General features: G+C 37.9%; 2 protein-coding genes across 5 annotated transcripts in view; one reads left to right on the top strand and one right to left on the bottom strand.

Moving 5' to 3' along the window:
• Nucleotides 1–9,655, top strand: part of PRDM11 (PR/SET domain 11) — a 61,277-nt gene extending 51,622 nt beyond the window's left edge. For all 4 annotated transcript variants that reach the window (XM_081937881.1, XM_081937879.1, XM_081937878.1 and 1 more), the window contains one exon: nt 263–9,655. In XM_081937881.1, the coding sequence (XP_081794007.1) occupies nt 263–2,424 (2,162 nt within the window). In that variant the 3' untranslated portion in view covers nt 2,425–9,655. The remainder of the gene's footprint in view (nt 1–262) is intronic.
• The window catches only part of TP53I11 (tumor protein p53 inducible protein 11), a 373,245-nt gene that overhangs the window by 345,462 nt on the left and 11,781 nt on the right, over nt 1–16,002 (bottom strand). The gene's annotated exons all lie outside the window — the stretch shown is intronic.

Genomic DNA, 16,002 nt, shown 5'->3' with positions numbered 1-16,002 from the left:
TAATAGCTAGAATACTGCTGAGGTTATTTTTTTACAATTGCTTATAGACTTAAGGAAATTAGGACTTTAAAAAAAGTATTGGTTTCAAAACATTTATAATTCAACCTTGCCCCAAATAACACGTTCATTTTTGTTGAAAACAAGGGACATCTGTAGATATGGATGAAGTGTTGTACGATTACCTTACTGTTTTATGTTGTTTTCCAAAACTTTGTCTTAAATTGTCCGTAATTCTTTTTTTGTTTATTTGTTTGTTTAGCAGCTTCAGAAAGCATCATGTCTGTTCCTACCCTAATGGAAGATGATGATCAGGAAGTAGATTCAGCAGATGAATCCGTTTCAAATGACATAATAACAGCCACCGATGAGCCTTCCAAGATGTCTGCTGTCACCAGAAGGATCCGGCGCTTCAAGCAAGAGTGGCTAAAAAAGTTTTGGTTTCTGCGGTACTCTCCTACGTTGAATGAAATGTGGTGTCATGTCTGTCGGCAATATACAGTGCAGTCTTCTCGAACTTCAGCCTTCATCATTGGCTCAAAGCAATTCAAGATCCACACTATAAAACTTCACAGCCAGAGTAATCTCCACAAGAAGTGCCTGCAGCTCTACCGGCTCAGGATGCACCCAGAGAAGACAGAAGAGATGTGTCGAAATATGACTTTATTGTTTAATACAGCCTATCATTTAGCGATGGAAGGCCGGCCATATTGTGACTTTAGACCTCTTGCAGAACTACTGAGAAAGTGCGAACTCAAAGTGGTGGATCAATATATGAATGAGGGAGACTGTCAAATCTTAATCCATCATATTGCTAGAGCTCTTAGAGAAGATCTCATTGAACGGGTGAGGCAGTCTCCTTTCCTCAGCATCATTTTGGATGGGCAGAGTGATGACTTACTTGCTGACACCGTTGCAGTTTATGTACAGTATGTTAGCAGTGACGGACCACCTGCCACTGAATTCCTTTCTCTCCAAGAACTGGGATTTTCTACAACAGATAGTTACGTTCAAGCATTAGATCGGTCTTTTACATCTCTGGGAATGAGGCTGCAAGATGAAAAGCCAAGTGTTGGTTTGGGGATAGATGGTGCTAACATTACTGCCAGTCTAAGAGCAAACATATACATGACAATCAGGAAAACTCTGCCTTGGTTGCTCTGCTTACCTCTAATGGTACACAAGCCACACTTGGAAATATTGGATGCAATTAGTGGGAAAGAACTACCCTGCCTTGAGGAACTAGAGAACAACCTGAAGCAGTTACTCAGCTTTTACCGTTACTCTCCCAGGCTGATGTGTGAGCTAAGGGTCACTGCTGCTACTCTCTGTGAAGAGACTGAGTTCTTGGGAGATATTCGAGCAATCAAATGGATCATTGGGGAACAAAATGTCCTCAATGCTCTCATTAAGGACTACCTGGAAGTAGTGGCCCATCTGAAAGATGTCAGTGGCCAAACACAAAGAGCAGATGCTTCTGCTATTGCCTTGGCTCTCTTGCAATTTCTTATGGACTATCAATCCATTAAGTTGATATATTTTTTGCTTGATGTCATTGCAGTCCTTTCACGACTTGCCTTCATTTTCCAAGGTGAATACCTCCTTATATCCCAAGTAGATGATAAAATAGAGGAGGCCATCCAAGAAATTAGCAGACTGGCAGACTCTCCGGGGGAATACCTACAGGAATTTGAGGAGAACTTCCGTGAAAGCTTTAATGGTGTTGCTGTGAAAAACCTACGGGTGGCTGAAGCCAAATTCCAGTCCATTCGAGAAAAAATATGCCAGAAGACTCAAGTGATTCTGGCACAAAGATTTGAACCGCGCAGCCGAGCCTTTGTGAAGGCGTGCCAGGTTTTTGATCTTGCAGCTTGGCCCCGAAGTGCAGAAGAACTTATGAGCTATGGAAGGGAAGACATGATGCAAATATTTGAACATCTGGAGGCAGTGCCATCTTTTTGCACAGAAATCAGCAGAGAAGGCATAGATACCAGAGGGAGTTTGCTCATGGAATGGCGAGAACTCAAGGTGGATTATTATACCAAAAATGGCTTTAAAGATTTAATCAGTCATATTTGTAAATACAGACAGAGATTTCCTCTTTTAAATAAAATAATCCAGATCCTCAAAGTCCTCCCCACTTCCACAGCATGCTGCGAAAAGGGAAGAAATGCTCTTCAGAGAGTGCGCAAAAACAATCGTTCCCGACTTACTCTGGAACAACTCAGCGATCTTTTGACGATTGCTGTAAATGGACCGCCTATTGCCAACTTCGAAGCCAAACGGGCACTAGACAGTTGGTTTGAGGAGAAATCTAGCAATAGTTATGCACTGTCTGCAGAAATGTTAAGCAGGATGTCCACCCTGGATCAGAAACCTGTGCTGCAAAGCATGGACCACGGATCAGAATTTTATCCTGATATTTAGCAATGAATGCCTGTTGTTTAGAGAACTGGTGATTTTTTTTTAATCAATACTCTAAGCTTTGGTATAGTACACATACACTCACATACAGAGACACACACACATACGCACACACACAGAGATGCACATGTATGATGTAAACTCACACTGAAAATGTAAGCTGATCTGATGGAAGCTAAGAGGAATACAGCAACATTTACTATGTACTGACATCTTCAACTGTGGCAGCTGCAATGTAGGTGGCAACCTTTCATTTTTCAGAAACACATACTGGGGCCATAGTCTGCATTATCAACCTGACTCAATTTATAAGCTAGACATGGCAGGCCAATGCCATGCTACGTCTCTATGCTTTTATGTGTATGTCTGTTTTTTTTTTACCTCTGGTATTTTAGTTATAGTCAGCTATTGAGCCATTTTAGCCCTTTGCTTATCGTCATTGGGATTTCTGAGCCCTGTGCACCCACATCTTGGAATTCGTTTCTAGCTTCTCAATATAGGTTAGATTGGATCCCTCTGGTAATCTGGTTAATTTCCATGCAATTGTCAATTAGCCAGAATAATTTTTCTTAGCATGACACATCAGTGGGCAATTCCGGTGTTAGGCAAATGTCCTGTGAAAACTCTACTAACAAGTTCATATATCTTCTTTCAATATTGATAGCATGTTCCTGTGAAAACAGTATAATTCAGATTAGGGAACTGGGATGGGGGGGGGGTGTTTTTGCATTTATATTTTTATATAGCGGGAATAAGGAAAGTAATAAAAACTCTTTACTGAAAACCCAGGCTGCTGTGGAAGCTAGATAGCCAATGAGTCAAAGTCTTTAAGAGGATATAGACTCCAGGGCTTAAAAATACACATACGCTAATTTTATGTTATTTATACTTGGTCTTTATAATCATAAATTGATTGTGTTTTCTGTTTGTTTGTTTGTTTTTAATAAGTGAAAGAAATACCTGCTGTCTTTGTGTGGCAGGATATATCAATGCAAAATTCATCTTTATTGCTTAACAATTTTCAAGGTCCTTTTCCTGGTTCACATATCCTTCTTTTACTAACATTTAAAGTTCCATTGTGTGGCTAAAAGAAAAACAGGGTATTGTGCCTATACCTGTGAACTTCTTTCAAAGGGTGCATCGTCTAATAGATACACTATATTGCCAAAAGTATTCGCTCACCCATCCACATAATCAGACTCAGTTGTGAACGAATACTTTTGGCAATATAGTGTATGTGGACTATGAGATTTGGAGCTAAACTAATACATGCATTCTGAATAACTTTTTTTAGCTTAATAAATAAAGATTGTTTAGGATAAACAAGCCTAAATAAACAGAGAGCCTCCACACCTGTTTATGCCATACCCTTCTGATATATCATAAAGCAGTTTTGGGAAGTTTTGGCTGCATTAGATGATCACAGGAGTAAAAATGCAATTTTGGCTGCGGGATCTACTACGGTAGCATGTTTCCAGAGGGACTAAATTCATGCCAGTTTGCATTTTTTTCTTTTTAAATACAGTAAAATGATGTCAGTTACACTGAACTATCCATTTTCCTTCTCTCCAGTCCATTCCCATTTTCTCCATCTTCTTCCGGTTAGTCTTGGTGCTAAACTTCTCTGGAACCATTGCTGCTAGTAGATAGTTTTTCATTTATATAACAATATATTGTGTTATTTTTAAACAATGTGTTTTCAGTGATAATGTAGCATGTGGTTAAAACAGTCTCTCTCAGAACATATCTACACCTGCATCTTTTTCAGTGACGTTTTTGTGTGTTCGATTTTAATTTGTCTTTTGATACTCATTGTTCCAGTAATCATCCTGGCTTAGTTTTTATGTTATCGTTATTTGCAAGATTTTAAGCTTTTTAAAAAATAATAATAATAATGTTGACATAGAGTATAAAAGATGAGGGTATCATGCCTCCAGGCCACCACCTAGGATTTGCAAATCAGCTGGAACTTTCAGGAAAACTTGTCCAGGCCATCCCTGGGCAGAAAGGGAAAATATCTGAGGTCTTTATAATAATGCATAAGATTAATATAAAAAGATTTTTTTAAAAATAAAGGAGGAGCATCCCTTCCAGGAGCACTCTGCAAGCCCACCCAAGGCTATTAATGCCTTTAAAAAAACGGGACTGTTTTTGTGAAAAATGGGCCATTTTGGGGAGGTTTGCAGAGTGCAAAAACGTTTTTTTTTTCTTTTTGGAAAGCTCTTTAACTGATTAATGTGAATTACATTGATCAAGTGCTGTGCCAGAAGAAATACCTACTATCTACTGTATTTCTCTCAATCTCTATTTCTCTACCTACCTACCTACCTACCTACCTACCTACCTACCTACTGTATTTCTCTCTCGCTCTCTATTTCTCTCTCTATCCCTTTGCCTACCTACCTACCGACCGACCGACCGACCGACCGACCTACCTACCTACTCTTTATGCCTCATTAATCAGGAAAGTGAAGATACCCATGTTTGTGTTCTGATTTCCCCCCCACAATTGATTGCAAGAGACACAAAATTCAATTATCTCTAGGCTACTAGGCTACGTAGAGAAGGTTCTATGTCTAAATGGACAGTAAAATGAAGGTTTGCAATACTTTATCAGAGTGCTAAGAATTTTAAAAAAACATATCTTACCTTGCTAAAAGTTGTAGAAATTTAAATTTAAAATTTAGGCTATGCTATAACTAAATGAGAATATGATGCAAATAGCATTTTAAAATGCTCTCTTCTTGGCTCCAGTAAAAAAAGATACGGTAATCATGCACTTAATTCTGCCATATTAAAATAAATGATGCTTAACTTTGGCTGCATCTTACAGATGCTTTCTGATATTGCAATATTTTAAAGTTACTTCCTGCTTATAAATAATTAATTAATATAATGTGAGGGTCAAAATGGGGTCATCTTGCATTTTTCTTTCCAGTCATACTTTTTTATGCTACGAAAAGGGTTTCCATAGCTGGGCTCAGGAATTTTTTTCTTATATTCATTTTTCTTATATTCAAAGTCCAGGTTCTTAGCATTTGGAGAAATTGCATACAGTGCTCCTTTTCTGATGTTGTGTTACTTCCAAAATGTAATCACAAGTATGACAGATTGTCAATTATTTTGACTTATTAAGTGGATAAAAAAGTTTCCTAAGACAAAATGATGGTCTAGTTGCAATCAATTATGTTTCACTGCCGTCATATGTAAGGTTTAGTAGCATAAAGATAGATGGACCAAAATAAAGGATTCCTTTTCTGTCATATTAAAATTGAAAGTATAACTATTTGGCAAATATTCTGGCAGAAAAGGATAATATAAGGGATTATTGATTTGTGTGGTGGAGCCTGATGTGCTGTAGTAATAATCTATTTTTAACCCTACATCATAGGGGGGAAATCCTATTTAGAATTATTGGGGAAGTGGGGGCAAGGGGTTTTTCAGTATTATCTTTTCATTAAAAAGTTGTCCATGCTCAGTGATTATACAAATGTGCATGGCCACATAACTCAGACCATAACAGAGGCTGAAATAAATTGAAGTGAGAAAAAAGGACACTAGAGGGCACCCACAGTTAATATATTGGTGCTTGTCTATTGCAATCGAAGAGCACAATAATGCTTTACCTACTGATTACAAAAACTATAGTTAATATTATTGAAAGTACTTTTTAAAAGTTTTCTCCCTCTAATGAGGAGATCAAGGGGTCAAGCTTAGAAAGATCTAGTTCTGAAATCTAAACAGATCCGATAGCCCCTTTCATTCATTTCATTTTGTGAGGTTGTGTTCTCTTGCATGGCAAAAAAGATACGTATGTGATAAACTATTTCTAACCTGCTCGGTGCCTGTGATTATCTTGACAAGTAGGGTCTGCTTTCAGATTTTGCAATTATCAGCCAACTCAGGCTTTTACAGAGGTGATTCCATTGGGCACAAGCATATTAAAAACACATTGATTTGACGCTGAATCCAACCCCCTGGTAGTGTATAAAATCTCCATGACCATCAAACCCGGCACAGCAGTAATTATGAAAATGAATTCAGGCAACAAACTTTCATCCAATTTTAGCAAAAGCACAATGCAGACTCATGCATGGGTGATGTGTACTTGTACTCTAAAGAGAGATTATTCTGCCACCTTGATTTTTGTACTGAAGTGCCTGTTCTTTGCACTTTTTGCTCGTACTGGTTCATAAAGAACATTTATATATTGTGACCACCGCACATATGTGCCCGTAACACAGTTTTTCAGGTTATACAGTATTTCTACTACTACTGTTTCTGTTAGTAAGTTACTGTCAAACTTGCACAGCAGAGTGAAAAGGCTCAGTTAGACTCCTTCCTCAGTTTAATAAAATTCCTCTTAAGCACTAGCAATCTGTTCCATAGCCATTGTATCTCACTCCACTAAAAACTATGCAATTCTTATCATCCCTTGCAGGCAAATAAAATGCATATGCATGAAAATTGGTATATGTCTACGCTACCAATTTGTGTGAGGTGCAATCTAAATATATCGGTGGGACCTGAGCCTTGAGAATGCTCTTTATTTTTTTGAGTGGGAATTCAGCACACTCGTTTCCCTCCTAGATTGCACTCATTGGCCATGCTCCAGATAGTCAAGCACTTTAACATTGTATTGATCTCAGTGGAAAATTTAGGAAAAAGTCTTATCATTATTCAGTTCCCCCACTGAAATCAATTAAATAAAAGACTTCAAACTTTAGCTAGATTATGTTGATACTCTATAAGCTCACAGTCAGTGTAAGAAACAAACCCCCATTCTTATATATCACCATATAAATATTCTTTCTCATTCATACGCATACACACGCATATGAATGAGAATAGTTTGTGTGTGTTTGTGAAAGTATATAAAAACAAACTTTAGAGAGAGAAGCAACTGCTCTATTATACAGTGAGGTCCTGAACTTATGTGAGGAATACAGCACTGATTATCACTGTTCTTGGTCTTAGCATATCTATATTTGTTTATAGTCTTATTTCGGGGGGCTCTTTCTCTTGGGATAACTATTGATTAGAGAGCATTGCTACAGTATGGTCAGGAAAGGGAATTTTTTGGTAGCATAGTGATAATATGCTAAAGTTCATATAACCGTATCGGGACCATCTTATAATGAATGAAAATGAACCTTACCTCTCCTTGTTACATAGAGTGTACATACATATATTCTCACTTTGGTAAATATATATTTGATTGATTTGTGCACTTTCCCCTCTGCTTATCTTAACTTAATGAGTGCAAGCTTCAGGTTATTGCTCCCAGGTCGATAAAGCATGATTGTTCATTAAATTTGTAATATAATCCTTGGATTTATCATGTCAAGCCAAGTTCCACTTTCTTTGAGTGGTACATTCTCAGGCAACTTAGGACAAGAACACAGCATTTGTTACCCGAGGACAAGATAAGGATAAGGACTGTATGGAGAAGGAATATAGCATGAAAGGAAATCTTAAGTAGAAAGGCAGGGAATAAATAGATAAATAAAGCTCTTGAATGGAAGGATGAATGGGAGCGTGTGTGAGATGGGCACCCATTATCTTGATGAGACACTGCATTGAGGAAGATCCAGTTTGCTTCAGAAAGACTAGTTTCTGCACATAAGGTACACCAGCACAGAAGGTTTTTCACATTGAACCAAGTGGCGTGGTAGCACTTAGAAGTGGAGGAGCATTTCTCTTCGTAAGAGTGTTTCATTCAAACTTTGAAGCAAAGTACCTCCTTGAGGCTTTGCGTGGTTCTATAAAATAGGCAAATATATTTAGCTGAAGAATCACGCTGAAGGCCTTTTCAATACTGACAATTGCATTACTGTTCCTTAACTACCTACTTCCATTCTTTTGGGTTCTTTTTCAAAGCGCAGCTAATTTCTCATTGTTTGTTGAGCAAACTCAGTCGACCATTTAAGTGGTTTTCATGGTGGTCAGTAGGTATGGGTCATCAGACAGAAACTTCTGCATCCTGAACACTGTATTAATTTAGTAATGTTTGGCTTAAGGCATTATGGTTGAACCACTCCACTAACATAATGTTAATATGACTCTATTCTTTTTGGTATGGATGGAAAATATGGGCCGGGGAATGTTGGCAAAGGTGGGCCACAGTTTTCTTCATTGATGTTTGTGAAACATGCTCAGAGCTTTATGAGCCACACATCCTCATTTCTTCGCTCAAACCTGAACAAAGCCATTTGGATTTTTGCAGCTAAAAATCCATTTCTGTTGATAAGGCAGGTATCCTAAGCATTAGTGATGTTCATAGGCTCAGTTGCCACATTGAAAGAATGGGGAAATTTAAGATTTCGACTTCCAATCGTACTGGCACTATATATTATCTTATGCAAGTTTTATTAGTAGCATTATTAGTATTATTATTATTAGGGGCTGGAAGGGAGAATGTGGGAATCATTTTTTCTCCACCATGTTACTGCTTGCACTGGCGTTATGCAGCTTTGATGTTGAGCGAGCTTGTGCTGAACACATCTGCTGATAACGTTTTTGTTACTTTCTTGTACTATGCCACACAACTCTGGAAACTCACCTCAGTTACAAATCTGGCTGACCTGAAGCTCTAGAAGTTTCAGAACTGTAAGCCCCTACAGGAATGGCTACCTAAAATCTTTTCCTCAGGACTGAATCTCATGGATAGTTATATTTTCATGGCTACTGGACTTTCCTCCAGCCCATGTGCTGCCAAAAAGCACCCTCACTCAACACCAAAATCTCTCAACATTGCACCTCTTCCCAGCTGACTCAAGAGAGGTGCATCACCCAAACGATTGATCCCTCATGGAAGTGCAACAAGGAAGTCTGCTAGAACACTCTCAGGCATTCCCACACAACTCACTTTGCAGATACAAGGGGGTGCCTCAGACCTCCTCCTATTTGCCTTTGCCCCTCTTCCCCTCACAAACTCAATTCCAAACTGTTTGATCATGCACATGTATAAATGAGGGGAGGGGGAGAAACAATCTAGAAATCTATTACTACGTATGTATTAAAAATGTTAATATCACATCTTTTCTGACAATGTTTTAAAAAATGTTATTACTTTGCGGACTATGCTTTATAGTACCTGTGTGAGAGGGGCTAGGACACTGGATACGAATAGAGCTATGTTGATATATAATAGTATGTATACGAGGACCTTCATTTTGTCATACATTATACTTGTAATGTAATATGATTAATTAAAAACACTTCAGTTTATTAAAGTGAGTCAGTGTACCTTTGTCTGACGACATGGGCTGAAGCTTATTGCATATTAATTTTTGTTAGTCTTGCTAACAAAATAGTGTTCTTGCTATTGCAAGCTAGTTGGAACAGTCCTTATTGTTTCATAACATGTTTGTTAAATTCTGTATTAAAATGGAAACAACATGCATTGGAAAGAGACAGCTTCAGTGGGGATTATCTATTGTTTGCCCTTGTACATCACTACTTCTCAGTTGTGGTTTGAGTAGAGGCACCTCACTTCTACTCCTCTGCTCTCCAAACTATCCATTTTTAGTCACATTTTTGTCAGCTGATAGCCATGGCAAATGTCGAACATGCTTTTTCAAGATACTGTGCTTTGTGATTTTCTCTCTCTCATGATTTCAACGTTCTTTATTTTGGAGAAATTGAACATAAGCATCATTTAAGATTTTGAAGACCAGCTCAAACTTTCCATACTGGACTGAGGATGGAACACAGAGAAAGAGAGCTGTTCTGCTTGGGCATCTGCCAATAGTGAAGAATAGTGCCACAGTATTAGAGTCCACCCACTCACTAAGAATGTCACAAGTGATGAAGACTCTATTGACTACTTTCTGAGAAAGCTTTGACCCACAGAACCTTTATAGACATACTCCCTCTCCTCTAGAATCAGCTGAAGTGTTTTAACATCACCATATTTTAGTAATTCCATCCCAAAACCTTGACAGAAATACGAAACCTGCCTGCATTTTCAATGTCATTGCATTTATCATGCACAAGAACGATATTTGACATTAATAATATGTTGTCAGCCCATTCATATTAGATTGATTACAAATGTTACAGTAATTAAGGCTAGATAGCCAAGCAATTCACAAAAATAAAATTAGAATATTGTCAAATAACATCACACTCTAGTTAACAGCACTCCATAATGTCATGCTGGCCAGATGACCGTGGAAGTGTCTTTGGACTGTGCTGGCTTAATGGCCTTGAAATGGAGATGAGCATTGCCCCCTATAGTTGGCAAAGAATAGTGGAATAAAATCCACAAGCACTCCTTCACCATTTTTTTACCTAATGAAAAACCTACTGGTAGCATCAGCCATGTTACCACAGCTGTTTTTGTTGCAAAAGATAGGAATATCAAGTGACAGATGTTCTTCAAATATTTTCCCCCTGGAATAAAAGGAATAAATGCCTATGTTCTTATGAAAAAATGACCTTGTGTGTCTGTCTTCACAGACACGCTTATATGTGTGTGAAAATATGTGTGATATTGTTTTAATTAACTATGATTTAAAAACAAATACACTGCTACGTGTGTATTTCCAGCAGACATATTTCTAAATTTTAAAAAAGTCTCTTGAGCCAAGCTGGACTCCATATGACTTTAGAAATATATTTTGTTGGGGGGTCCCCCCCCCCCAGAACATAAAAGTGGTTTTCCACTGCTGCATTCTGGAGTCTTATCTTGGCCTCTCGGGGCAGACTACACCCTTGGATTTTCCCTACCAAGTGCTAATCAGGTTTCACTCTGCTTAGTGATATAAAAAAAGATGTTGAGACTTTCGAAAGACTACAGAAAAGAGCAACAAGTTGCAGGAATTGAGTATATCTAGTTCAGTGAAAAGAAGAACTGGGATAACAGCTGTCTTTCAATATCTAAGGGGCTACCCCCAAAAAAGGGGGTCAACCTATTCTCCAAAGTACCTGAAGGCAGAACAAGGAGCAATGGATGGAAACTAATCAAGGATACAATCAACCTAGAACTAAGGAGAAGTTTTCTGACAGAACAATTAATCAGTGGAACAACTTGCCTCCAGAGGTTTTTAAGAAGAGATTGGACAATCATTTGTCAGAAAGGTGGTAGGGTTTCCTGCTTGAGAAAGGGGTTGGACTAAAAAAACTCCAAGATTCTTCCAACTCTGGTATTCTGTTATTTTGTTTAGCATATTAAAAAATATGTGTATTCTTGATCATACAAACCAGCTGTCTGTCCAGTAAGAAGCAGAATCACAAGGAATATGTATGTAACTTTTTTTCCAGCCAAGGGCTTCTTTTCCATTCAACAATTCATCTTCCTTTGCATCTCCTGCTGAGATGCTGCTGACCGTACCAAACATAAAATACAGCAGAATCTCATTTATTTGTTCTCCTGTTCCTGTCCTTTATTCCGTCAAAGCATTTTGCCTCCTCATCATGAAAGCGTGACAGAAACTGTCTGTTAGATTGAAACAGCTTTTGGATTGCATGCTTCTAGATCTTCCTGCTCACTCTAATTATGAGCAAATTGCCTTATGCTGAAGCTGCCTTGAAAGGCCCCATTCTCTGAAGGAATAAAAGAACACTTTCCCCCTGTTTCAAAGTTCCATTGTGGCTGCCTGATGTGAAAACTACAATGAAAAAGAAACTGGCATAGGGCTTTATTCAAGTGAGACCAGCAGCTTTTTCCTTCTGCTTTTTCCCTCTTCAGCAGTACAAGCACTCCAGTAATGGAAAAGAGGGCATGCATATATATAAAAAATATTTCCGTGTGAAAGAAATGGATTTACCTCATCAATTTTTATTCAAATAGACCAGTCTCTGAAACCATATAGACGTATTCATAAGATCCCAAGAGAAGACGTGATTTCTGCTGATATTTTCAACAGAGGTGAGGAAAAATGATTGAAAAGTATGGATTTTCTGATATTGCTGACTGGTTTCCATGGAGATATTTGCCATGTTATCCATTTCTATTTCCCCACCTCCGCTACTTTTTTCTGAAATCCCAGAAAGAAAAGTGAGGCACCAGTAAAAAGGGGAAAGCAAATGCTTTCGTATATTTTTATGTACACCTTAAATGTAAAGAAAGCAAACATCTCTTTGATAGGTTGTCATTTCAGGAATGTCAGTCAACTGTCCCTGATTATCTATTTTTTAAAATTAAAAAATACAAAGTATAGGCAAAACAAATAAAGAGGATAATCCTTGTAGTTTTAAAAAAAGAGGAAGAGAAAACAATGAATTAAAAAAAACTACATACATGTTTACATATTGATATCTACTGATTTAGCAATACAATAGTATAATCAAATACAAAATATTATTTTAATATATCATAAAAGCTCTTCTAGAATTAAAATTAGGCTATAATTTTAGACATGAAAACTAAAATGTGGATGTTGCACAAATCCATATATTAAATTATAACCCAAGAATGGTTTTCATTTAGAATTAAATTCTGCATCAGATTTGCCTTTTCAATGTAAGGTTACTCTGGACATTGAGACATGATCCCACCATTAGGTTAGCTATTTATTCAAAGAAGGAAGTTCTGAGTTATTGAGAGAGGCTACTTCAGGCATGTCTGTCCAGGGCTGCTCTGTTTCAGGACAGATTTACCTATAGGCAGCAGGAGAATTTGGGGTCTTCCACTCCTGAAACCTCTCCAACTTCTGCTAATCCACATGGGACAGGAAAAATAGAAAGATGAGGAAAAGCAGGAGAACTTGGAGATGCCAGCTCTGCCAAAGCCAAAAGATCCACTTTTTTCTCCCGGAAGAGAGAAAAGTTAGAGAAGCCCACCAAACAGCCATTCTTCCTAATCTCTCTTCCTCCACTTCCTGTGGATGCAGTAGGAGACAGAAGGAAAAGATTGGGATCTTTGGAGTATCAGTTCTCATTCTGCCATTGAAGGTCCACTTTGCTGCAGAGCTGTTGCTGCAGAAATGCTTGTTGTCACCTGTAGGGAGGAGACACTTTAAACCAGAAGCAAGGACTCATGTGCCTGCCCTCCTCCAGAAAGGGGAAAAAATCTGGTTGTCTTCTTTCCTCTTGCTTCCCTCCCTATGGGTACCAGGATGCCAGGATAAATGGAAATAGGTAAATAACTCTTTCGCTACTCATCTATAGCAGCATCAAAGGAGGACTCCTTCATCTCCTGGACACTCATTGCAGACAGACTTCTACTCTGTTTTATTGCCAAAATATGGTCAGCATTTCTTTTGGCTAGTATCCAGGCTTTAGCCCTGGGTAAAAAGCACTATTGTCCTCTCTATTGTTTGTTATCATAGGAAAGTTTTATCTATTCCACTTGTGCCTGCCTTCATTCTACGAAAGAGAAAATTTCATATGCTACTTAGAAATTTCTTTGCAAGCCCATCCTTGGCAGAACTGGTCTCCCAAATATTCAGTAAAATTGCATATATCTTTGAAAAATCTGCAATTTCCTTTTTAAAAGCATTATCAACATTTTCAAGCCTAAGGAGAAACCAAAATGCTGTATTTATCTGACTTCTCAGCACATAACACGTTGCTCTTTTTAAAAATTTCTTTGTCCTATTGAAGTCCACTAGCAAACTCTATTTGGTCCATGCTTGATTACTCAGTGAGTAACTTTCAACTAGAATCTGGTGTAAATTGATCTCTTTAGTCCATGAGCTGATAGATACATATTTTTGCTTAGCCTGAGAAAGACCTTATCCAGTTTGCCTGCTATGTTAAAATTACTGCCATTACAAAGCTAAATCTCTTTGGTATGAATCACATGGTTAGATCCCCATCAAGATGGAATCCCATTACCCTTTTTTTTCTTTTCAAAATCGCATCATTCTGCAAGGTTTCTGTTTTCTTCTTTTAATTGAGAAAGTGGTCAGCCTCCAGCCATTGTTTTGCAGATACAGCCCTTTTGATCTCCTCATGCTTGAACTTCCAGTTGTCCAGAATTTTCATAAAGTAATCTTATACACACCTTGAAATCTATAAACCACTTCCAACTCAAGACTGTACAGGATCTTCTCCAGACCCCTAAAGTGGCAGAACAGACTGGTTATTTGCCTAAAGGTATGGGGGGGGGGGGGATGAGGAGTGAAATAACTCTTTCAAAGCCCCATCTTGATATCCTCCTGGCTTCTCTTTCTCCTAGCCCTGTTGTGTCTCAAGACAGATTTCTATTTTTACTGATTTGAGAATCAATGGAATGATGTTTTTGATGTTTTTCTGTTGGACCACTACTACATCATGTGTAAAGCTCTCAGTAATCTCTAGAACTATAATTTGACTGAAAACTGTTTCCACCTGTGTATTAAAAGATAGATATTGCTTTTAGAATGGATTGCTGACCAGGGCAGTATCTAGAGTGAAACTAGCATTTTAAGTATAAGTATATCCCAGCAAATTCTGAAAGTATTGCATGCATCAAATCCTATGAGAATAATATAACAGCAAAATTGCATTACAGGTCTTTGATCTCAAGCTAAGCTAAATGAATAGGCCGAATTGTCTATTTTCAGCTATGAGATAGTGAAAATAGAAGGCAATTTCTCCAATGGGATAACAGATGCCTCCAACAGGAAGGATTTTGGGGAATGTGGATTTCGTTTATGACTGCAAAGGGGGGGAAATGATATTATAATATATTTTGAAGTTGGTGTGGAATCAATAGTTTGTGAATTTGCATCAAATCAATGGTGATAGGTAGACAATCCACAGAGATTCATTCAATCTAAGATACAGGGAAAACTAGCATTTGAAAATTCTCATTGAATGAATATGCAATCCAGTGAGAAAACTGCCACATATACAGTATGAGATATTGGCTACAGACATTTTGTTCAAAGAGAAAGGAGAAGAAATAACAGTATACTTTCTTGACTATAGAAAGGTTTTGCCAACAGTTTTAAATATTTATTTATGAATATATAAATCACTTCAATCTGCTGATTCTAAATGGTGTAAAAGAGCAACAACCAACATTAACATACTGCACAATAAAATTTAATACAATATACCATAACAATTCAATTGCTGGTGTCAGAATCTCTCATACATCACATCTCCCATACAACCCAGATTCTGATGATATCTCAACCCAACTGATGAATTATCTCTCCAGCTACTAAGTAGGATGGAAGAACAGACTGAAACTATTTTCCCCGTGACAACAAACTGGAATTGCCCATTCAGGAAACCAAGAAACAGAGACTGTGTCAAATCTTGCATGCACTCTTTAAATATTTCAAAATTGACAATAGCAAAGTTATTTAGAAGTCTATCAAGATAAGGCTTGACAGAGTTTATCCAAATTGTGCCACAAGTCATCCATGATGGTTTTAGTCCCGTGCACAGACATGGACTTTGCCACATAGCCAGAGCCCATCTTCCAGGGTTCTCTATAACATTTGTCTCTCAAAAAAGGGATGCTGGATTTAGAACCATATATTACTTCAGGGTTTAAAAGCTCTAAAACTCCTAAGGGTGGGGCAAGGAATTTCCATTCCCATCTCTTTGGATCTTGGATCTTCACAGAACTGAAAATAAATTGAGAGGAGGACAGATAGCTTGACAAAAAGACGATCACAGATCAACTTGCTCTCTAAG

Source organism: Natrix helvetica (genome assembly GCF_964273705.1).
Source record: "Natrix helvetica genome assembly, chromosome: 1".
Taxonomy (NCBI): domain Eukaryota; kingdom Metazoa; phylum Chordata; class Lepidosauria; order Squamata; family Natricidae; genus Natrix; species Natrix helvetica.
The sequence above is the reverse complement of the archived record's forward strand: the minus strand, read 5'-3'. Positions and strand labels throughout refer to the sequence as shown.